Below are 23,007 nucleotides of genomic sequence, written 5' to 3'. Positions count from 1 at the left end.
TCTAATCTCTCACCTCTGGTTAGTGCTGAGGCTCTGTATAAGCAGGAAGTGAAGGCTAAGCCTGAGTTGTAAACTGCCAGATTTAAGGTTTGCCCTAACACACAGACACAGACCCCTTGGCAAAGGCTGGGAAACTTACTGGTGCCAGGCATTTAAGGAATCTCTGTCCAATTATTGCCTAACCCCTGAGTTAAGTGAACAGAGACTTTAGTGGTCACACATGACAAAGAAAACAGACTACAAAATTAGTACAGGAAAGTCACTATGCAAACACATAACAACAACCACTGCACCAAACATTAACTAAAATAAATCCTGGATGGTAGGTCTCTGACTTACAGAGTTGCCAAATTATATTATTTAAAATGCCTGGTTTTCAATAAGAAATGATGACATGAGCAATAGCACACTGTTGCTAGTAGTTTTTTGGTAGAGTCTTTCAGGTTTTCTATATATAATATCATGTCATCTATAAATAGTGAAAGTTTTACTTCTTCCTTACCAATTTGGATGCCTTTTCTTTTTTTTGTTGTCCAATTGCTGTGGCTAGGACTTCCAGTACTATGTTGAATTAAAGTGGTGAGAATGGACATCTTTGTCTTGTTTCTGACCTTCGGGGAAAAGCTCTGTTTTTCCCCATTGAGTATGATGTTTGCTGTGGGTTTTTCATATATGGCCTTTATTATGCTGAGGTATATTTCCTCTAGATCTACCTTGTTGAGGGCTTTTATCATGAATGGATGTTGTACTCTGTCAATGCTTTTTCTGTGTTTATCGAGATGATCATATGAGTTTTATCCTTTCTCTTATTGAAATGATGTATCACACATTGATTGATTTTTGAATATTGAAACACCCTTACATCCTGGGAATACAACCCCCTTGATCGTGATGAATGTTGTCTTTTTCATTGTATTGTTGGATTTGGTTTGTTAATATTTTGTTGAGGATTTTTGCATCTACATTCATCAGGGATACTGGCAAGTAGCTCTGTTTCTTTGTGGTGTCTTGCTACTTAATTTTTTTGAAAAAGATTTTATTTATTTGACAGAGAGAGAGAAAGAGAGAGAGAGAGTACACAAGCAGGGAGAGCAGCAGGCAGAGGGAGAGGGAGAAGCAGGCTCCCCGCTAAGCAGAGAGCCTGATGTGGAACTTGATCCCACGACTTCAGGATCACGACCGGAGCCAAAGACAGACGCTTAACTGACTGAGCCACCCAGGTGCCCCAATTTTAAGAGCTCTTTAATATCCCCTTAATATGTCAGTGATATTAGCCATTTGTCTGTTATATATGTTGCAAATATTTTCTCCTGGTTTGTCAATTGTGCTCTGACTTTGTTTATGATGGCTTTTGACCATGAGAAATGTTTTAATGCAAATTTATCATTTTTTTTTTATTATTCTGGATTTCAAGTCATAGTTAGACTTTTCCCTACACTGAAGCTAAAGAGGAAGCCATTTGTGTTGTCTGCTAGTACTTGTAAGTTTCAGTTTTTGCATTTAGATCTCTAATCCAGTTAGTATTTATTTATTTATTTATTTTTAAAAGATTTTATTTATTTATTTGACAGAGAGAGAAGGAGTAGGAACACAAGCAGGGCGAGTGGGAGAGGGAGAAGCAGGCTTCCCGCTGAGCAGGGAGCCCGATGCGGGGCAGACGTTTAATGACTGAGCCACTCAGGCGCCCCAGAATTTATTTTTATGTGAAGTGTTAGGTATGGTTCTACTTTTATCTTTCCCCAAATGGCTCCTCAGTTGTTTTCAGCACTATTTTTTATTTTATTTATTTTATTTTTTTTTTAAAGATTTTTATTTATTTATTTGACAGAGAGAGACAGCGAGAGCAGGAACACAAGCAGGGGGAGTGGGAGAGGGAGAAGCAGGCTTCCCGTGGAGCAGGGAGCCCGATGTGGGACTCGATCCCAGGACCCTGGGATCATGACCTGAGCTGAAGGCAGACGCTTAATGACTGAGCCACCCAGGCGCCCTCAGCACTATTTTTTAGAAAATCCATTTTTGCCCCAGCAGCTTGAGATGACCCTTTACCAATATTCCAAGTTTCCAAATGTGCCTCGGTTTATTTTGGGACTTTCTTTTCTATTCTATTCTATTCTATTCTATTCTGCTGGTCTGTTTGTCTACTCATGCACTGATACTGCACGGTTTTGTTACAGAGGCTTTATACTATGTTTTCTTGTCTGATAAAGCTAGGGCTCCTCAGATTTTCCTTTTCATTGTTAGCCAAAATATTTTTGCATATTTGTTTTTTTCTATAGCGTATTCTTGTTGAAAATGCATAGCCTGCATTTAATCATGAGGAAACTGAGGGAAATTGTATACAAGAATTGGCTAATAATCAAAAGATGAAGGAATTTTCCAGAATTAAAGGAGAGTAAGGAAACATGATAAATGTACTATGTGGTCCTAGATAGATAAAAGGACATGGGACAAGTGACAAGTTTAAATGAGGTCTATAGATTAGATAATAATAATGCATCACTATTTACTGGTTGGCTGTCCTATGTTTATGTAGGTTATAAACATTTGGGGAAACTGGGTAAAGGATATATGGGAATTCTTTGTAATATTTTGGCAATCTTTTTATAAACCTGAAATGATTTCAAATTAAAAAATAAAAACATTTGGGGCACCTGGGTGGCTCAGTCATTAAGCGTCTGCCTTCAGCTCAGGTCATAACCCCAGGGTACTGGGATTGAGCCCCGCATCAGGCTCCCTGCTCAGCAGGAAGCCTGCTTCTCCTTCTCCCACTCCCCCTGGTTGTGTTCCTGCTCTCACTGTCTTGCTCTGTCAAATAAAATCTTTAAAAAAAAAGTAAAAACATTTAAAGATGAGAAAAAATTTAATTATACATAATAAATATTATATTTATAAAATATTGGAATATTATATATAATCAATCTCTTTGCCAAACGTAGGAGTTACAGACTTGTTACTGGCAAGAGGGAAGCAAATGGGTGAGCAAAACTATTGTGATGTAGGAGCATTTCCTAGTTTAGCTTTCATTAAACTGTCAGTGCAGGAACTGGATTCCTAGGAAGGTTACAATGTTTCCTGATAAGACTTGCCAACCACTTCTGGCAATGATGTTGGCATCACTTGAAGGTACAGGCCAGATGGCCTGCCTTCTGATACATTTGGGCAAGTAGCAGAGGCAAAGGGAGGTTGGATAAATATGTGGAAGGGTTATTTAATGTGATATAGTACCAAAACTCTAAGGACTTGCAGCTAATTTAAAATTCCAACTTTTGAAGCTTTATCCAGGCCACCTAAAGCCTTGACTCACTCTCAGATTCAGAAAAAGAGCTCAATGATTAACAGAGGCAGGGAGAAAGGCTGTGGTAGAAATGCATTCCTGATGGCCCAGAAAGTGCTGCTTGTTGACATATAAAGTCAGAGTTTAGTATCAGCAAGCAAAGCTGCTTGATTCCCATAACTCATCAGCCTCTGTCACTCTGTATGTGGATCAGCTTTTCTGCCCAGGTCAGAGAGCAGGGATCCCTTAGAGGAGCATGTTGTACTTACTGTGGGGTGCCTGATGTTTGGGTTTTCTAACTGGGAAGCATTTCTGACTCACCTCATGTGGAGCATCTGAACTGCCTGTTCGTGGAAAAAAATCTTCTCTCTGGTACTTCAAATGACTCTAAGAAGAACCATGGCTTGCCCACTGGAGGGGCCTCTGTAAAATAAAGCAGGTTGGTTAGACTTTATTTTCAAGAAAGTAGAATTAGAAAATCAATCCTTACATTACATGTAACACATTTGATGGTCAGGCTCAAACGTGGCTATTTTAAATCTGGGAGTATTTCAGTGCGACATCTGAGAGCTATGCATTATAAAAGCAGAAAAGCATGTACTCTTTTTTTTTTTTTTGTCAGCTTTCTTAGCCTGATACCCTAAAGATGCAAAATTAATCATACTGAACAGAGAAAACATAACAAATTACTTAATACCTTTGACTTGAATTCTACCTTTATTGAAAAGGCAAGCAGCTAGTGGTTTACATTATTGTATGTACCTTAAATTAAGTTAGAAACTGCTATAAGATGGAATATTTTTGCAGTCATCAGTATTTCAAAAACACTTCAGATAAAGGCTACCTAGAATAATTACAAGTACATTTTAAGAGTTGTAAAATCACCTTGCAGGAAGTAATTTGTTGAACTACACTAGAGGTTTTACCAGAAAGGAAGAACAATGTCATAAATAATTTTGTGAGTCACATTAAAAGGAATTTGATGGGACGTCTGGTTGGCAAAGTTGGTTAAGCATCCCACTCTTGGTTTCAGCTCAGGTCATGATCTCAGGGTCGTGAGATAGAGCTCCGCGTCAGGCTCCACGCTCAGTGCAGAGTCTGTTTGAGATTCTCTCTCCCTCTCTCTCTGCCCCTCCCACTCATCCTCTCTCTCGCTCTCTCAAATAAGTAAATCTTTATTTTTTTAAAAGATTTTATTTATTTGTCAGAGAGAGAGAGTGAGTGCACAAGCAGAGGGAGCGGCAGGCAGAGGGAGAAGCAGACTCCTTACTGGGTAAGGAGGAGCCTGATGCAGGACTTGATCCCAGGACCCTGGGATCATGACCTGAGCCGAAAGCAGACGCTTAACAGACTGAGCCACACAGGCATCCCCAAAATAAGTAAATCTTTAAAGAAAAAAAAAAGAATTTGGTGAGAAGGGTGATTGGTAAAATGTATCTTGTAGTTAAGAAATTTAGCTTGAAGAGTTGTAGAGCTTGACACTGTTGGGATATAGTTGCATACATTTGCTGCTTATGCTTCATATACTAGTGCAAAATGATAATAAAGGTAGTAATTTTGAGGGCTTCAATTATGCCAAACTACTAGATATATAATTAATAAAGTACTAAAATAATATTTTAAAAATAATCATAACTGGGGCACCTGGGTGTCTCAGTTGGTTAAGCGTCTGCCTTCGGCTCAGGTCATTATCTCAGGGTCCTGGGATCCAGCCCAGTGTCTGGCTCCCTGCTCAGCAGGAAGTCTGCTTCTCTCTCTCCTTCTGCCCCTCCCTCCTTTTCGTGCTCTCTCTCTCTCAAATGAATAAATAAAACCTTTAAAAAATTATAACTACCATTTCTTTAAAAAAAAGCATATAACTCACAGTTAGTAGACTTATTAAATTGGGTCAACTATATTATTGGAGGTATATTTTAGGTTTGTGGGTTCTCATAAAACAAAACTCACAAGTCCTCTAGAATTATCAGAACCACTGAGGGCTAGCAATTAATGCAAAGGAACTGGGGGTTTGGTAAGAGATAGTTGGTTACAATCCCAAATTCTAATGCTATAGTCACACCATTTATACCACTTAATTACCTAGAAAATCAGCTGAATTTGAGCACTTTTAGTCATGGTTCCAAATTCATTTACATATGTTAATACCGAAGCTATGGCATTTGTCTTGTTATAAATATCTTGCCTCACATTGTAATGTAAAATGTGTGATACTTAGCACTGCTTAAATGAATTATATAAATGATAGAAAATTTGGATAAATTGAGGCTTTTAAAATTAGTATTATTGTTGTTACTTTTTCCATTAGTACCTGCAGCTTCAGCAATGACTTTGTGACACTCTGTCTTAACAGTGACCAGTTCTGTAGCTTTTAAAATGCTGGATTTTCAGTTGTTTGTTTTGTTTGTTTTTTTAGAGAGAGAGAGAGAGAGTGCACATGGGCAAGCAGGGGAAGGAGCAGCAGGAGAGAGAATCTTAAGCAGGCTCCAAGCCCAGCACAGAACTGACCCAGGGCTTGATCTCATGATCGAAGGTCATGACCTGAGTTGAAATCAAGAGTTGGTCGCTTAACTGACTGAGCCACCCAGGCACCCCTGGATTTTCAGTTGTAAGGCAGATTTTGTCAGTGCCTTTTCTCTTATTAAATTCTCTAATATTAATGAACAATGAAACATCCATTAAGTTATTAGGAAATAATATATATAATACTGGATTGTATAATGGTGAGTTTATGTCTTCAACAAAATTGTTAGACCTGTCCCTGGCTTTGAGCAATATCCACATTATAGTCATTAACTGAAAAATAAAGATAAGAATATGCCATTGTTTCCATTATGTGAAAAATAAAATCTTGTAAATCATAAAACATCCCAACTCTTATTACAACTATTTAAAAGACTGTGAACTTATCAAAATGCATATGAAAAAAGTTTTTTGGTTTTTTTCTAAAGTAGGTCCACATCCAACATGGGGCTTTAACTCATGACCCTGAGATCATGAGCCACATGCTCTACCCAGTGAGCCAGCCAGGCACCCCGAAACAAGTTTTTTGTTTTTTTTTTTTTAAAGATTTTATTTATTTATTTGAGAGAGATAATGAGAGAGAGAGAGAGCATGAGAGAGGGGAGGGTCAGAGGGAGAAGCAGACTCCCTGCCGAGCAGGGAGCCCGATGCGGGACTCGATCCCGGGACTCCAGGATCATGACCTGAGCCGGAGGCAGTTGCTTAACCAACTGAGCCACCCAGGCGCCCTGAAACAAGTTTTAATATACTTTACAGTGGGTAGATTTATCTGAATTCTCAGGCATGGTTATGGCAGAGCAAGAATTCTCTAGCAAATTCAATAAAAAGCATGACTGAAAAATATTTGAAAAGTTCTATGGGAGAAGTGCCAGTAAAGACAGCAGGATTGGACAGACAAGAAGGGGAGTTCAAGAGAGCACCATCCCAGGGGAGGCCAGAAAGTCTCCAACAAGAACTAGTGGTCACTAGTCTTGGGCAAGAGCGGGGACAGCTTTTCCAGAGACTGGAAGAAAGTGAGCATGTAGCCTATTGTTTTTGTTTTCCTAGCATCTCTTATCTCTGCTTTTGGTAACAGTCCCAAACTTTTGTTTGGGGACACACTAAGAGGCGGAGAAGTGGGAGTATGGTCTAAGGGAAGCCAATCAGATTCTATTTATCTCAGGAATTTGAAAGTTCATAAAAGAAACACAAGAAGGGAAGTGACTGGACCTTGGTCATTCTGGTGGCATTGGCTCAAAGGGGACTCCTGAGTTCCTATGGTTTATGCCCTTTCCAAGCCCTGCCTGCTTACCTTTTCCTTACCTGTGAGTTCTGTAGGTTCTTAACCCCAAATTCAATTTTGTCAGTTTGCCAGTCAAATTCTGTTATGTGCAAATAAAGAGCTGTATGAGATACAGAAGGTGTGTATACATACAAACATTTTAAGTATGAGGTGAGGAGAGGGAGTCTGTTCTCTGCTGCAGAGGCAAGTGGGTAGATAATATGAAAAACTGTGGTGAAGTTATGGAAGGGTGCTGATCAAGGATAAGTATAAAGATCAAGGATAAGTAAAAGGACTGCTAATCAGTTCTGAGGGTTCAGCCAAATTTGCAGAATATGAATTTGTAGTGATTTCATTTGGGAACCTAGGTGCAGGAAAGGAAAAAGGACATAACTGGACTGATTCAAAGTTAGGAGCTAGCAGAGCTATGTGTCAGAAAGGTGACATGAGGATATTAAAGAGCTTTCAAGAGAAGTTGATGGCTACTATCATGCGTGCTATGCAGACCAGGAAAGGAAATAAAGCTAAGAAGGTATTATTGTGGGAAAAGGAGAGGACTGGGGGTTGAGGTTTGGGTTAGTTGAGAACAGACTAGGGGATAAAAGAAAGACCTGAAAATTTAAGAGGCTGCTCTATTGCAGTCCAGATCTAGAAGAAAGAAAATCAGGTGATAAGGTCCAGGGTGTGAGTGAGGGGCTCTGAGAATTGGGATGTTGATTAAGGTTCTTGAGGCACATTAAGCCCAGGGTCATTACCTGGCTACTGAAGTTGATGATGTCAGATGAGATGCAAGTGCAGTAACTGGCTCACCTAAGTTTTACCAAATTGGAAACGTTTTTGTTTTGTTTTTTATGAATGCAAGGCATTCTACTAGAAGGCTGGTAGATAAACACTTAAAAATAAAGTTCCCTTAAGAGAGTAAGACTAGCTACAGTGTAGCACAGTGGCTCACTGTGTAGGTTGTCGGCTCTGCCTCTTTACTGATTGTCTAACCCTGAGGAAGTTACTTATCTTTCTTTGCCTGTTTCTTCAACTATAATATAAAGATAATAGTACCTATTTCACAGGATCATTTAAGAATTGAATGAATTAATACGTATAAAATGTTTGGTAAATACTGAGCACTTCATAAAGGGAGACATATATAAATAAATTATAATACAATGTTATACTTGTACAAATATATAGAAAATGACAGGGGCATTTAAACTGTACTTGGGATAATCAGGGAAGTTTTCACTGAGGTGATAGAGGAAAAAACAAAAGAAAGCCCAAGAGTTGGACAAAGAGCATAGGGAAAGTGGTAAGATCCATGTTTAATGCTCGCCAGAAGGCAGGCATCGTGCTGTTTTAAGAATATCACCACACTTAATACCATGTCCCTGCGAGATACGTATCTTCCTCTTTCTGAGGACGAAAGATAACAGAGTTTAAGTAACTTGCCCTTGGGTACAAAGGAATGAAAAGAAACTGGGATTTTTAATTAAAGAAGTAAGTTGGTCTGGCACAAGAGGGACTCAGCAGAGGGAAAAATCTGGATCACTGAGCGCTAGTGGGGAGCTGGGAGAATTGAAGATATATTCACAACAGAGATCAGATTATAAAAGATTTTTGCTTGTCTTACGAGAAGGCTGCACTTGAATCCGTGTACAACGCTGAATGAGTAAAAAGGCTTTTTTAAGCAGAACCTACACAAAGAGTTGAAACCGAGCAGGTCGGCAGGCACGGTGGTCAGATTGGTCCGTCCTCCTCCCCTTACTGAGCGCCAGTGCGTCGACCCAGCAGCGAAGGGCAGCGGAGATGCAACCAGGAAGAGACGCAGCTGGGAAAGCTTTCCCTCCGCCCACGTCGCCCGACGGCCGAAGCCCCTAGGCCGGTTGTTCCACAGGTTCCTTTCGGGACTCCCCTCTTGTGACAAGCCAGGTTGGCAGCGTGCTCCGGAGCCAGAGCCTGCGTCCTCCCGCTCCAAGACAACCCGGCCACCAGCGCCCCCTGGCGTCGGCATCCTCTCTTCCCCCCCCAGCTTCCACTTTAGCCCAGCTGCAGGCCTTCTAACTCAACTCCCTAGGCCGTGGCCATTTCTTTTTTCTGGCGCCGCCGCACATCCGGTCACGTGCGAGCCAGGTCACGTGAGAGACGATCCCGTGCCGGGGCCGCGGAGCTCTGGGTTCGGGGCTCCGCTTCCGCAGACCTGCGGGCCTCGGCGGGTGCGGTCGTGGCTGCCCCGGAGCCCGCCGAACTGCACGGCCGGGATGGTGAGGGTGACGGGCAGGGGCGGGCAGGAGTCGGCCGGTGTGGGCCGGGGTGGGGTGGGGCGGGGCCGCCGCCTCCCCGAAGCTCACCCCCTCTTCTCCGTCCTTCCCGCTGCAGATGAACCGGACGACCCCGGACCAGGAGCGGGCGCCGGCGTCCGAGCCCGTGTGGGAGCGACCCTGGTCGGTGGAGGAGATCCGCAGGAGCAGCCAGAGCTGGTCGCTGGCGGCTGATGCGGGCGTGAGAGGCGGGCCCCAGGGACGGGAGGGGAGCGCGGGCCGTCTGGGGTGACGCGCGGCCTGCGAGCAGGAGGACGGGAGCCGCGATTCCTTCTCCACCCGGTCAATCCCGCTGCCTCTGTTATTTTTAATAGCACGTCCCTTCCCGCGCTCAAAAACGCCAAGGTGGCGGACCCTAGGCGCTTGGGCTGGGGCGAGCCCGTCGTCCTTAGCCGGCTGAGTGCCCCACTTGGACTGCAGCCCAGATGCGGGGTTCTCTTCCTTGTTTGGGTTTTCTAGCGGTGCACCCATCTCCATCTCGAGGGAGGCAGATTTTTCTCTGCGCCGCGGAATTGCTAGGGCACCAGTGAGGCCATTCCACGTTGGGACCCGGACTGTATGGGGAGGCAGACAAGCCTCTATATAGATATCCCGGAGTGGGACTTTAAAGGCTGGGGACCCTAGAAACTCAAAACTGGGATTCCAAAGTCCCATATGAATACATTTAAAAAAAAAATAAGAGTGGTGGTTTGTTATTTCGTTCTTCGTCTGGGATTTCTGAAGAATGATAACCAGACAAGACTTTCTCCAGAAATGAGGTAGCAAGTGTCCATTGACTCCTTGCCACTGTTTCGATGAGCTGCTTTAATGTTTTCCGTGCTGCTTGGTCTTGGGTACTGTCAAAAGGGGCATCCCTACATTCCAGCACACACACCCTCACACAGAGGTGAAAAGAAATGTGTTCTTTTTTTTTTTGACGAACGGAATAGACGCATGTGATATTGATATTGCTGTATGCTTGTTTTCTAAATAGCTGCTACAGTTTCTACAGGAATTCTCACAGCAGACTATCTCTAGGACCCATGAAATCAAGAAACAAGTGGATGGACTAATCCGGGAAACTAAAGCCACAGATTGTCGCCTTCATAATGTCTTCAATGACTTCCTTATGCTGTCTAATACCCAGTTCATTGAGAACGTGAGTTACTTAATTTTATCAGACTTACAAAGAATGCTTTTTGGAGAAGCAAGAGTCTGTTGTGATATTAAGTGATTTATTATTAGTTACCCTCCTTAAATTTGATGAATGTAGGGGTTCTTGGGAATTGAAGCTTCTTTCTCTAGGATTAATGCCTTTTTTTAATTAGTAAAGTTTATTTTCTCAAGCCTTTAAAAAAATCTGATATAATTTTCTTACATTCTAGTTTTTCCATCCCTTTTTAGTTTTAGTTGTGCTGACTTGTATGGCATTCCAACAAGCCTTACTCTGGACATGTTCTGTTAAGGAGAGCTATACACCTAGTTTGATCCTCTGGGCACCAGAATGTGGCTGCAATATTGACTGTGTCCATCACGTTCTGATAAGTTATATTAAAGGCATGTGTGTGCTTACTTGGAATAGTCTTTTTTTTTTTATATTTGTTAACATTTTGTTACAATGGCTGAACCTGTGATACAGAACCAACTCTAAACAGTACTGAGCTTTGAGCCATGTGTGATTTTTCCCTATATATGTATTGACTTTCTAAGTGCTAGGTCCTAGGAATACATAGGTAAATTAGATAGACCTTTCCTTAGAGAAGATCACAATCCTCCATAATAGTGAAATTCCTGAATAGAAAGGAAACAAATGTGGCTAGAGCCCAGTGAGTGAAGGGGAGGGTGTTAAGAGATGAGAATGGAGAAGAAGCTTAGTTAAGCTGATCTCTATGTCTCATAGGAAGGTTAACTTCCTGAGTGTCAGCCTTAACTAATCTGTGAAAAGAGGATTATTAAAGTAGCCTATTTCCTGAGATTGTTAGGTGTAAAGTAGTAGAAAGGATTTTGAAAATTGCAAAATTATAAAAGCCCAAGATTCAGGATTGTGAAGAGAAGGCCAAATATTGTCATGCAGTTATCTTTTGCCGCATAGTAATGCATTTTTTTAGTAGTTCATGTTGAATTGCCACTACTGTTTTTGGGAAACTGTGTAAAATAAGGATATTAGTAAAGGTGTTAGAGATCTCTTTGCTAGTAAGTTTAAGATATGGCAAGTATTGGGGCGCCTGGGTGGCTCAGTTGTTAAGATGTGGCAAGTATTCTAGTAAAATCTGTAGTCACTTTTTGGTCATCGATATAGAATGTCGATGCTTGGTTCTGAGCATCTTTCTCACTGGCAGAGGCGCTTTACAGGTACATGCAGCCCCGTTTCCTTTTCATCAAGCCAAATTTGGTCTCCTTTTAAGTATACTTGTTTGCCCTCATTCTGTACCTTTCTTGCTGGGTCAAGTGCTTAGCTCTTCTCTGCAGTCAGTGCTGGAGCCCTAGAATGGGCAAGGAGTAGAATTGGAAGGGTCCCTTTGTACCCAGTGTGCCTGTACCACATGGTACTAAATTGGTACCCAATTGAATTTTTTGGGAGGAGGCATCATAAGCAATTTTTTTTTTTAATCACAGTCTTCATGTCATACATAAGTATGACAGCTTTATTCAGCTGTCACATTCTGGCCAAGTTTTTTTAGATTTTGAGTTTTCCTTGATCTAGTGGGTATTTTTGTTCCTGTTATTTGTTTATTTATTTATTTTTTGGTAGTAGTTCTTTATTTCTGTTCACTTCTTGGATTCCCTGTTTTCCATACATCTTTCCATTGCCTTAGTCCTTACGCTTCTTCCCCTTCCATTCTGTAGCCAGAATTCCCCTCTCACCATGCCTGTTGCCACTGCCAAGTTTTACTGCTTCTCACACCTCCCTGTAATGCCAGGTGTTACCTGGTCTTCTCATTTGTGGCAGAACATGATGATGTGAAGAGTACAGCTGATGTGTAATAAAACTCTGAAAAAATCTATATGCCGTTAATAGTTTTGGCAGTGATTAGGATTTTTACATATTTTCCTCAAACCCTGACATTGGTACTTATGTATTACAATTCTGGCTTGAACGATGGTGCCATTTGGTTTCATGGTAGTTTATTGGAAAGGTATTCAAAGTCACAGGTAGGTTTCTGGGTTTTAGTAATTAACCTCAAAAGCAGGTTGAAAAATGCATTACAGAATTAGTGAAATTAAAGAGCAATCAGAACTTTCTAGGGCAAGAGAAATTAGTACCTTTAGTAAAGACTCAAGAGGGGACTCTGATGGAGGAGAAATACTGATTAACAGTGGCCAGTGCCTCAGTGTGTTATCAGAAGGGAACAGAATTCTTAAAGTTTCATTAATCTGTTAATTCAGGCATTTCGTCCTGAAACATTAAGTGACCTAGAAGTGAGTTTTTTTTAAGTTTATTTTTTTAGTAATCTCTACACCCAAAGTAGAGTTCGAACTCATGACCCCAAGGTCAAGAGTCACATGCTCTTCTGACTGAGCCAGCCAGGCGCCCCAGAAATGAGTTCTTTAGTAGCACTTCTCATGATTGTAATTTCATATTTATTAATACGATTTGATGGGTCAAACTACCCTAGTAAATCAAGTCCCACATTTGTTCTAAATGTTGTGTTCTTTGGGCCCAGCACATTCCTGATTTGTAGGATCCTAATGAATATTTGAATGAATGAATGAATGAGAGAACACATAAATGAAAAGGACCAGGGCTGTTTATAATCTGTTAAGTCCTCAGCCCGTGGTCCCTTTTCTCCAGTTCACCACCTCTCTCTTACCCCGTCTCCCCAAATGAAGAAAAGATCCTTTGAGGGAAAATACTATATTTAACAATTCTGGGAATGGCTGCCTGATTTTAAAATTACCAAAAAACGTGTGAAGCTGTGAGGTTAGCCTGGTAAGAGTGAAGGAAGTTAGCACTGATTATCTGCTGCTTGCTGAGCACTTGAGATACATAGTTCTTGTCACTCTCAGAAGATCCATGGGTTTTATATATTTGTTGGATAATTTTTTAGAGGTTGTGTTTGGCCTCCCAGCCACAGTCTACTGGTATCTTATGAGGTAGTTTTTTTTTTTTTTTAAGATTTTATTTATTTTTTGACAGAGAGACAGCGAGAGAGGGAACACAAGCAGGGGGAGTGGGAGAGGGAGAAGCAGGCTTCCCGCCGAGCAGGGAGCCCGATGCGGGGCTTGATCCCAGGACCCTGGGATCCTGACCTGAGTCGAAGGCAGACGCTCAACGACTGAGCCACCCAGGCGCCCCTTATGAGGTAGTTTTTAATGACAAGCAGGGGAAAGAGTAGGATGCTGGTGCTGTTCAGACTTGAGCGTGAAGCTCAACCTTTTAGGTTGTCTCACTATTTAAAATCTGAAGTGACCTTGGTAGCTGCCATGTCTGAAAGCTTCAATATTAAGATTTATTTACTTTTCTGTTCCTGTCTTTCAAAATTACGCCCCCCCAAGTTTCTTGTTTTTATAGAAAATTTATTTTTTAGAAGTATGGAAAAAGAAGCAGCATCTGAAATTTCAGATGGTGGAGGGGTGTCTCTCAGCATTCTGGCATATATATTCTAAGTCCATTTCCCATGCAGACATTGGCCTTTAAGTTTTTTCTCTCTTGTTACAAAAATAATGAACACTTGTGAAGAGGTTGGCATAGATAAAAAGTACTAAAGTATAAAAAAATTAAAACCACAAAAAATCAACTAGAATTCCACCTCCCCAAGTTACCCAGCCATTGAACACTTTGCCATATTTCTTTCTAGTCCTTTTTTTTTTCAACTTTAATCTTTTCTGTATGTGTATATTTGTAGGCTGCATTTTTCTTGATATTAGTTTATTATAAGCATTTTAATACTCTTTCAATATAAAACTTTTTTTTTAAAGATTTTATTTAATTGAGAGAGAGAGAATGAGAGATAGAGAGCATGAGAGGGAAGAGGGTCAGAGGGAGAAGCAGACTCCATGCTGAGCAGGGAGCCCGATGTGGGACTCGATCCTGAGACTCCAGGATCATGACCCGAGCCGAAGGCAGTCGCTTAACCAACTGAGCCACCTAGGCGCCCTCAATATAAAACTTTTTTAAAAAAGATTTTATTTATTTGAGAGAGAGTGTGAGAGGGGGGAGGCAGATGGAGAGGGAGAGGCAGACTTCTCTGCTGAGCAGGGAGCCCAACACAGGGCTCAATCCCAGGACCCTGGGATCATGACCTGAGCCGAAGGCAGATGCTTAACGACTGAGCCATCCAGGCACCCCAACAATCTTTCAATATAAAACTTTTAATGGAGTCTTTCTAATGTCTAGAGAAGAACAGATAATAATCACAAATGTTAATAATATGCACCACTTTGCATCAACAGACTTTAATATTTTTCCATATTTGCTTGACAGGCACCAACTTTCCATTTTTTACCTTAACTCTAAATATTTTGGGTGAAGGGCTCTTTGTATATCTGTGTTTTTATTCTTACCTGGAAAGTATATATCTGCATGGATGCTTATATATGTAGTATGAGATAGGAATGCTACTTTGTTTTTTTTCCCCACATGGGTAAGCTTTATTGTAAGTTCTTTTCCTCACTGACTCATCTGTATGAAAGTATGTATATATACATTTATGTGTTTTGTGAATATAAAATTAGGCTTACATGTAATTATGGATCAGTTTCTTGCCTCTGTATTTTATTATGATTATCTGTATGCCAGTATTCCATCTTAAGTACTGCAGATTTCAAATAAGTCTTACTAGGGCACGTTCCCATGTCTTCTCTTTAATAAATTGTTAGAAATATAAATGGGATAATAAAAGTTTATCAACCATTTTAAGCAACAGGATGAAAAAGACTTTTACCATTTCCATTGCCCAAAGTGTTAAAGCTCTCTTTACCTAGTAGGTAAGTTCTACCAGTTGACATTTTCAGTAGCCTCACATTTAAGTACCTGTATCATTGCCGTGTCAGCATTAAGTATTAGGTTTCAGCAAAAGGTATGAAAATGATATCTTAATTGTTTTTGTGACTCTTTGGACAACCAAGCATGAGATTGAACTTTTTTCATGTTTCCTAGTCATTTGTATCTTTTTAAGTTTCATTTTTGGTGAATTAACTGCTGCTTTTTGCTTTTTGTCCTTTACCGATGGCCTCAGCCATTTGTTGAATAATTGTTTCTTCTCTTTGTCTTCTTGTATTGTGTGTGGAATTTGTATATTGCAATGTATTCCAAATGATATTTTGACCATTTAACAATGAATTTGCTTCCATATGTAGCGTGTATATGATGAAGAGGTGGAGGAGCCGGTGCTCAAGGCTGAGACAGAAAAAGCAGAACAGGTACTTGCATTAAATCACTCTTCTGTTGAGTCTTGATTTAGAGAAAGAAAGTGGTGGAAATTTGTAACGTGGCTGGTGGGGGATTGTGGGCAGGAGGATGGTTACTGGAGGAAATGGGAAAGGCTGCTCCTGATAGCCCAAGAGTTGAACTCTTCAGTTTGTTTCTGAAATGTAGTATAGTGAGAAATATATAAAGTTTCTGAATTCTGGCTTCAGTAGAGCACAGGTCAGTGGAGATTTTCTGTAAAAGGACAGATAGTAAATGTTTTAGGTTTGTCTGGCTACATCGGTCTCTGCCTCTTTTCCTTCTTTTTTCTCTTTCTCCTCCTTCCCCTCACCCCCTTAGGAAATGTAAAAACCATTCTTACCTTGAGGGCTATACAAAAGCAGGCCACAGACTGGACTGTAGGTTGTTAGTTCTTTGAAGACCATGTTGCCCTGTTCTTTCATGACAGCTTGGATTCCTACCAAGTTGGGAATGACAGTGAGATGAATGCCGGTTTAGTCCACACACATTTGAGTGCCTCCTGTGTTCGTACAGAGGACACGGAATGTGCAGTGTGCATTTATTGACTGCTAAGATTGCAGGGAGCTGGTGACTTAAAGAATTTAAGGAGCTTATGATCTTGGTTGGGGCACTAGGGCATACTATGTCAGAACTGCTAACTGTTCTGGAAGTTCAGATGAGAAGAGCTCAGTGATGTAAGCAGGGACAACCTACAAGGATAAGATGTTAGCTAGGTGAAGAAAGAAGGGCCAGATTTTAAGGCCATTTCAGTGAGCGAATGCCAGCCGCTAAAGGTTAGTGTTGGGGGATGGACTATGTTAATGGAAGATACTAGTGGTTAGGCACGAAGAAGGAGAAGGGTGTGAGGGGTGGGTGCTGGAGGGCTTCATAAACCAGGCTAAGGAGTCTAGGGGCAGTAGTTTCTCTCCTTTTACCTTCTGTGGCTTCACACGTTCTAGATGTGTAATCATTTTTCCTGGGTGTTGCCACATCATGGACCAAAGCGTAGGTAAGACATTCTGGGCTTTCTAGCCCTCTGGCAGAAGTTGTAACCTTTGTCTCCCACTCTGGAAAGCCCTGGAATATAAGTTTATAATGGGAGTAGCCTTGGCTCAGCTCTCATTTATTGAGAAAATACACATCACTTGAAAAAGTTGGTACTTTATCAGTAGCTGTTGCTTAGATGAAGCTGTTAGGATAGGATGTTAGAAACCACCTACATTCTGCCTATTCTCAGCTTTAAAAAAAGTTTTTTTTTTAATGATCCTCAAATGATTTGCTAACCATTTAAATTTAAATACAGTGGTTATACCAAGTCAGGTTCAATGTGAAGTGATGAGTGTGTAGTGTACTGTTTTTAAAAAGCTACTATGTATTTATTTCACAAACATGTTTTCACACACTTAGTGCACTATTAGCTATTTGACTGGAACCAAGCATACCAGAGTGGAAAAAAGAAGCACCCAGAACAAAAAAGCCGCATTAGAAAGACTTCCATACTTGAGGTAGAAGTATAAGAAACTCATAGGGTTTTCCCTTTTACCCTCAAAACAGCAATGTTTGGTTTGGTTCTTTCTATAATTATGTATCAACTTCTGGAATATTTGTGAAGAGGGGAAATGACACTAAATTTTTTTTCAATATTTCTCACAACTGTTGACACAGTTGAGTGAGTGAGGGGACTGTCACTGGGAGCTGCTGTTGTAGGAAATGGAGGCCTGTGGAGTATTTTCAGCAGGTTGGTGATATGTACAGACATTCAAACCAAGAGAGGGTCAGTTCCATTTCTGACTTATCCTGTACATCATCCTGGAACAATGCCCCCACATATTTTGACCATTTAACAATGAATTTGCTTCCATATGTAGTGTATATATGATAAAGAGGTGGAGGAGCCGGTGCTCAGGGCTGAGACCGAGAAAGACCCTCTCTTGGTTTGAAATGAATTTATAAGATATCCATGAGTACTAGGTTTTAGTTTTTGTATTTTAACTAATTGAAAAATGACATCTCTGGCTGGAGTATTTCTTCTAAGTCTTAACTTCTGTAATTGTCCAAAGACGTATTAACCAAGGTTTGTGGGATCCAGTCATGATGAACCTGAAAGTCTAGGCCCTTCATTCCTCTAGTGGCCGGGGATTGATGTACATTTCACGGGCAGGGGATTTTTGCATAGGTTACCTCGCTAAACCATCATACCAGAGTTGTGCTTTTGTTTCTGTAGATGGTGAACTGGGAACTCTGGGACCTTAGGTAGTTTGATCCATGTCCGGAAGGTGTCAAACTTGGGGTTTAAAACTTACTCCAAAGTCTGTTGAGGCATTCAGTAGAATCTGACTTTTGTTTTTTAAACATTAATCATTTTTAATTGATTTCTTTTGTTTTATTGTGTTTTATTAGGGTGGTATCAATATTTTGGAGATCCATGCTGAACAGTATTTTTTTGTAGGAGAAGACCCGGGAACAGAAAGAAGTAGATCTGATTCCTAAAGTCCAGGAGGCTGTGAACTACGGTTTACAAGTATTGGACAGTGCATTTGAGCAGCTGGATATAAAAGCAGGAAACTCAGACTCTGAAGAAGAAGATGCTAATGAACGGGTGGAACTGATTCTTGAACCGAAGGTAAAGACATTCAGTTCATATATTTATTGTAACACTTGTTGTGTTTTGGGTACTTTATTTGGGCACGGAATTAGTAAGACATGGACTTGACTTTTAGGAAGAGAGCGTGGCACTTAGCAGTCTTGTATTGACTCTGTTGGGAAGACTTGCTTTACCTGAACATTGGTACAAGGCAGCATGCCAGGGTAGGGGAGTACAAAGGTGCAGGGCATGGTTCCTACTCTCACAATGCTTATTACAATATTACCAGCTGGTGGGAGAGAGGAGACATTTATATGAGTCCCCATCATAAGTGCTCTGAGAGAGAACTGACTTCTAGCTGGGGAAATGAGGGTACAGATCAGACTTGAATTGTGTTTTGAAGTATGAGGAGGCTCATAGGAGGGAGAGATTGTTGGGAAGCTGAAGTTTTGTAGCTTGCGCTAAGGGAGACTGCAGAAGTGTTGAAAGAATTAAAAAAAAAAGTATTGAAAGACATTTGGGTTGCTTTCAGGTTTTGGCTAGGATGAGTAAAGCCGTTATGAGCGTTCGTGAATAGACCGTTAGCCTTGAAAGTAGTTATGGCTTTACTACTACTTTCTCTCAGATTTGTGGAGGGGACATTTGGGGCAGCACAGCCACGCAGAAGTAAACACAAAAGGTTGCTGTATTGCTTTTGAGAGAGAGTCCTTGTGACACACAAGTGCTTTATGAATTGAAACATGCCATAGGGGCGCCTGGGTGGCTCAGTCACTTAAGCGTCTGCCTCCGCTCAGGTCATGATCCCAGGGTCCTGGGATCGAGTCCTGCATCGGGATCCCTGCTCCGTGGGGAGCCTGCTTCTCCCTCTGCCTCTGCTTGCGGCTCCCCCTGCTTGTGCTCTCTCTCTCTCTGTTGGACAAATAAATAAATAAAATCTTAAAAAAAAAATAAAACATGCCACAGAGCCAGGCTCTTCTGGTCATTTGTTTCACTGCTTGCTTCTCTTCCAGTTCAGGCTTCCGGTGTTGTACCATGTTGGGGCTGTTCCTTTTGCGCTGGTACACTCACTAGCTTGCCTTCCCGCTGTAGGGATTTAGCAGTCAGCCGTGGACCCTGGGCAAGGGTATTGCCTGAGCCACACTTGTTAGTTCCAGGTCCCACACCACTTTCTCTTCTACTAGAGGACGTGGGAAGGCCTTCCAAGTCACAGTTAGCCCAATTAGTACTTTCTTTTGTTTGTACTGAAATCGGTTGCTGTTGTATCTTTTTTTAAGTTTTATTTATTTATTTTTTAAAGATTTTATTTATTTGACAGAGAGATAGAGCACAAGTAGGCAGAGCAGCAGACAGAGGGAGGAGGGAGAAGCAGGCTTCCTGCTGAGCAGGGAGCCTGACATGGGGCTCGATCCCAGGACGCTGGGATCATGACCTGAGCCGAAGGCAGACACGTAACCGACTGAGCCACCCAGGTGCCCCTGAGTTTTGTTTATTTATATAATGTCCACGCCCAGCATGGGGCTCAGACTTACTACTTTGAGATCAGGAGTCGCACACTCTACTGACTGAGCCCCCCAGATGCCCCAGTTGCTGTGGTGTCTTTAACCTTTACATTAACCTTTCCAAATTCTTTGTTGTTGTGTTAAGCATCAGAATTGTTTTCTCCTGCACCTCCAACGCCTAATACAGAAGAGAGATGATGGCCAAATGCCCTACTTTGTAAAGGACAAATCAGTTTTTCTGTGGAGATGGGAGGTTGTCCTGGTTGGAGTGCTTTCTTGAACTTAAATTTTTAATACATGTGTGTTGGGTGGGACTTAGAAGTAGAGGATAGGAATGGAAGGATGTCCAACAGGTAGTCTCTTATGTACTGTGTCCTTCATTTCATTCTGTTGTTTTATTTTACCAATTTCATTTTTCTAAATTATACAGTGGGTGCTGCTGTGGGATATTATTCTTTTCTTCTTCTCCCAGACAGGTTCTCATCAGTCTTTTGGATGTGCCTTTAGTTCATTATGTTGACTGTAGATACTTGCAGAGTTGCCGTCTGTTTCTTCTCATGTAGCCCATGCTTTGTGTGCTCTCTCCAGCCTTCTCTTTGCTCCAATGCGGTGTGAAGGAATCCTTCTGTTGGTCCCCTCCTGCTCCCACTCCCAAACCTGGACATACCCACCTGCCTCCCACAGTCCTGTAAAAGCATTTATTTCCTCAGTGTGCTTCTTTCCAAATTTAGGACTATTATTGATGATTCTCAAGATTGATTGGTTGAGTGGTTGATTTTCGCTCACCAGGGCTGCATTTTAGTGGAGGAAGGCAGGGCTAGGACTCATCAAAGCTGGCCAGAGCTTTCCGTTTCTTTCCTTGGTCCTCCTTTTGAACATGTTACTATGAAGTTATGACCCTTATTGGATTACTCCTGGTAAACTTTGTGCATGCCTTTGCTATTTTGAGTATTAACTAGGCACTTGAGAAGGGAGATTCTTTGTGAGTTAGCTTTTCTTTGCTATTTTTTACCTAAGGATTTGACTTTTCAAAAAGTCAGTGATTTTTTTTTTTTTTTTTTTTGGACTTTGAATCCTGATGTGTGTCTTATTCTTCACTCTAATTATGTAACTTGTTTGGGACAGTCAGATGGAACAAGATGTCAAGTGGGAAACTTATTTTTCAACCTGATTATTTAATGGCGATTATCTTTCATTCTTTACAGGATCTATACATTGATCGTCCTTTACCTTATTTAATTGGGTCAAAGCTCTTCATGGAGCAGGAAGATGTAGGTCTCGGAGAGCTGTCTAGTGAAGGTATTCTTTTGCGCCAAATATTTTTGTTACTTTTAGGTTTATATCTTTTTACTCTAAAATAATTTCAAGCTTTACCTTAATGTTATCAGAATAGTACAAAGAACTCCTCTGTGCCCTTCACTCAGGTTTACCAGTTGTTAACATTCCATCACATTTGTTTGATTTTTCTCTCTCTATGTATACATAATACTTTTTTTCTGAATCTGTTTGTGAGAGGCAAACATCATGTCTTGTTACTCCAAAATGTTTCTCTGTGTATTTTCTAAAATCAAGGACAGTCTCATATGTAGCCACAGTATATTATCAAAGTCAAAAAAAATTTTCCTGGACATAATTCTATTAGCCAATCCTCAGTCGTATTTCAAATTTTGCCAGTTGTCCCAGTTACGTCCTTTACAGGCTCTTTTCCCTCTGGTCTAGGCCCCAGTCTGGGATTACTCACTGCATTTACTTGTCAAATCTCTGGTCTTCTTTTAATCTGATATAATTTCTCAGCCTTTCTTTGCTTTTTATTTTTTTAAGATTTTATTTATTTATTTGACACAGAGAGAGAGAGAGCACAAGCAGGAGGAGTGGGAGAGGGAGAGGGAGAGGGAGAAGCAGGCCTCCCACGGAGCAGTGAGCCTGATGCGGGGCTCGATCCCAGGACCCTGGGATCATGAACTGAGCTGAAGGCAGACGCTTAACCAACTGAGCCAGCCAGGCGCCCCCTTTCTTTGCTTTTTATAGCTTTGACATTTTTGAAGAGTACAGGCCAGTTTTTTCCCTTGGTAATTACCTTTTTGTAGTTAATAAGTACGTCATGGGGCGATCCTTTAAGGCTATGTAAATGTTTTATTCCTCACTATAGTGAAGATACTTTTAGTTCCAGTTAATATGTGTAGATACTTTTATCAAGATCTCTGTAATGCTGATGTATGGTGGTTTGTGATTTTGAGAAGGAACTAAGGATGTTTTATGACGAATATTGGCGATAACGCTTTTTCTTTCTTCTAACCAGAGGGGTCAGTGGGCAGTGATCGTGGCAGTATTGCAGACAGTGAAGAGAACGAGGAAGAGGTAAGGGCTGCTTGGTGTCTCTAGGTCATGGTGGGCAGGAACCTTAGGGTGTGTTTAGCAGGCTAAATAAATATTTGTTAATTAGCAGTCTCTTTTCACAAATTTTTAACAGTGATAGTAGCCATAACCTGAGGTTTTTCCCTTACGATTGAGTTTCTTCTGTCTTGTGTATAAAAGCAAGGAAAACGATTTTAATCTCTTTGACCGTTCCCCTCCCTCCCACCTCCCCACCAGGCCCTCCTCCTACCAGTATATTTTGAGGGGGCAGCTCAAATATTTTGGTAGAATCTGACTGCAATGCAGTCTTTGAATAAGTTCTATTTTGGAATAATTTTAGGGGAAAAGTCCATATTTAAAACTTGTTTATACTATAAAACCTAGACCAGAAGAATGCTCGAAGCATTCACTTACATTTTCACTTTGCTGATGGCTCTAGTATCTTCATATCTACAGAGCGTGATTTGACTCCCTGCTCTCGGGCCTTGGGGTCTGTGGACCTTGACCATGGTTGTATGTGGGGTTGTTCCTTGAGACAAGTATTTGTTACTAATGTGTGAAGGATAGTTCTTGAGTGCGGATCCCTAAAAGGAGACAATATTGTATGCTCCTCTCTTCTCTTCCTCGCCTCTTTCCACTGTCGTCCTCCCTTGCCCTCCTTCCGCTGGCCCTGCAGACAAAGCACCTAACAGTAGGAAATAAACTTTTCCTAAATAATCTCGCTATAACTGATGGTCATTAGCTGAATCCTGTGCTTTTAGCATTTGATGCAACTCTTCACCTAATTGCTGGTGGGAAACACTGATGTTCCCCCTCTTGGGCCTGATTTGGTAATTACCCTAGTTAGAGGGAA

General features: G+C 41.2%; 2 protein-coding genes across 5 annotated transcripts in view; one reads left to right on the top strand and one right to left on the bottom strand.

The window, feature by feature from the left end:
• NCOA4 (nuclear receptor coactivator 4) overlaps nucleotides 1-8,996 on the bottom strand; it is a 62,833-nt gene extending 53,837 nt beyond the window's left edge. Inside the window, exons 1-2 of one of the 2 annotated variants that reach the window (XM_088019951.1) lie at nucleotides 8,748-8,996; nucleotides 3,596-3,697 (exon numbers count right to left, since the gene is read on the bottom strand). The gene's annotated coding sequence lies outside the window, so the exon portion shown is untranslated. The remainder of the gene's footprint in view (nucleotides 1-3,595; nucleotides 3,698-8,747) is intronic. The other variant, XM_088019952.1, reaches the window with a different exon arrangement.
• A 194-nt stretch (nucleotides 8,997-9,190) lies between these two features.
• Nucleotides 9,191-23,007, top strand: part of WASHC2A (WASH complex subunit 2A) — a 51,543-nt gene continuing 37,726 nt past the window's right edge. For all 3 annotated transcript variants that reach the window (XM_028098558.2, XM_028098560.2, XM_028098557.2), the window contains exons 1-7: nucleotides 9,191-9,310; nucleotides 9,426-9,548; nucleotides 10,341-10,505; nucleotides 15,647-15,709; nucleotides 18,166-18,339; nucleotides 21,005-21,098; nucleotides 22,099-22,157. In XM_028098558.2, the coding sequence (XP_027954359.1) occupies nucleotides 9,308-9,310; nucleotides 9,426-9,548; nucleotides 10,341-10,505; nucleotides 15,647-15,709; nucleotides 18,166-18,339; nucleotides 21,005-21,098; nucleotides 22,099-22,157 (681 nt within the window). In that variant the 5' untranslated portion in view covers nucleotides 9,191-9,307. The remainder of the gene's footprint in view (nucleotides 9,311-9,425; nucleotides 9,549-10,340; nucleotides 10,506-15,646; nucleotides 15,710-18,165; nucleotides 18,340-21,004; nucleotides 21,099-22,098; nucleotides 22,158-23,007) is intronic.

Source organism: Eumetopias jubatus, unplaced genomic scaffold, assembly GCF_037043125.1.
Source record: "Eumetopias jubatus isolate StellerSeaLion01/CBP00866 unplaced genomic scaffold, mEumJub1_p1.0 scaffold_17, whole genome shotgun sequence".
Taxonomy (NCBI): domain Eukaryota; kingdom Metazoa; phylum Chordata; class Mammalia; order Carnivora; family Otariidae; genus Eumetopias; species Eumetopias jubatus.
This window is presented reverse-complemented; position numbering and strand designations above follow the sequence as displayed.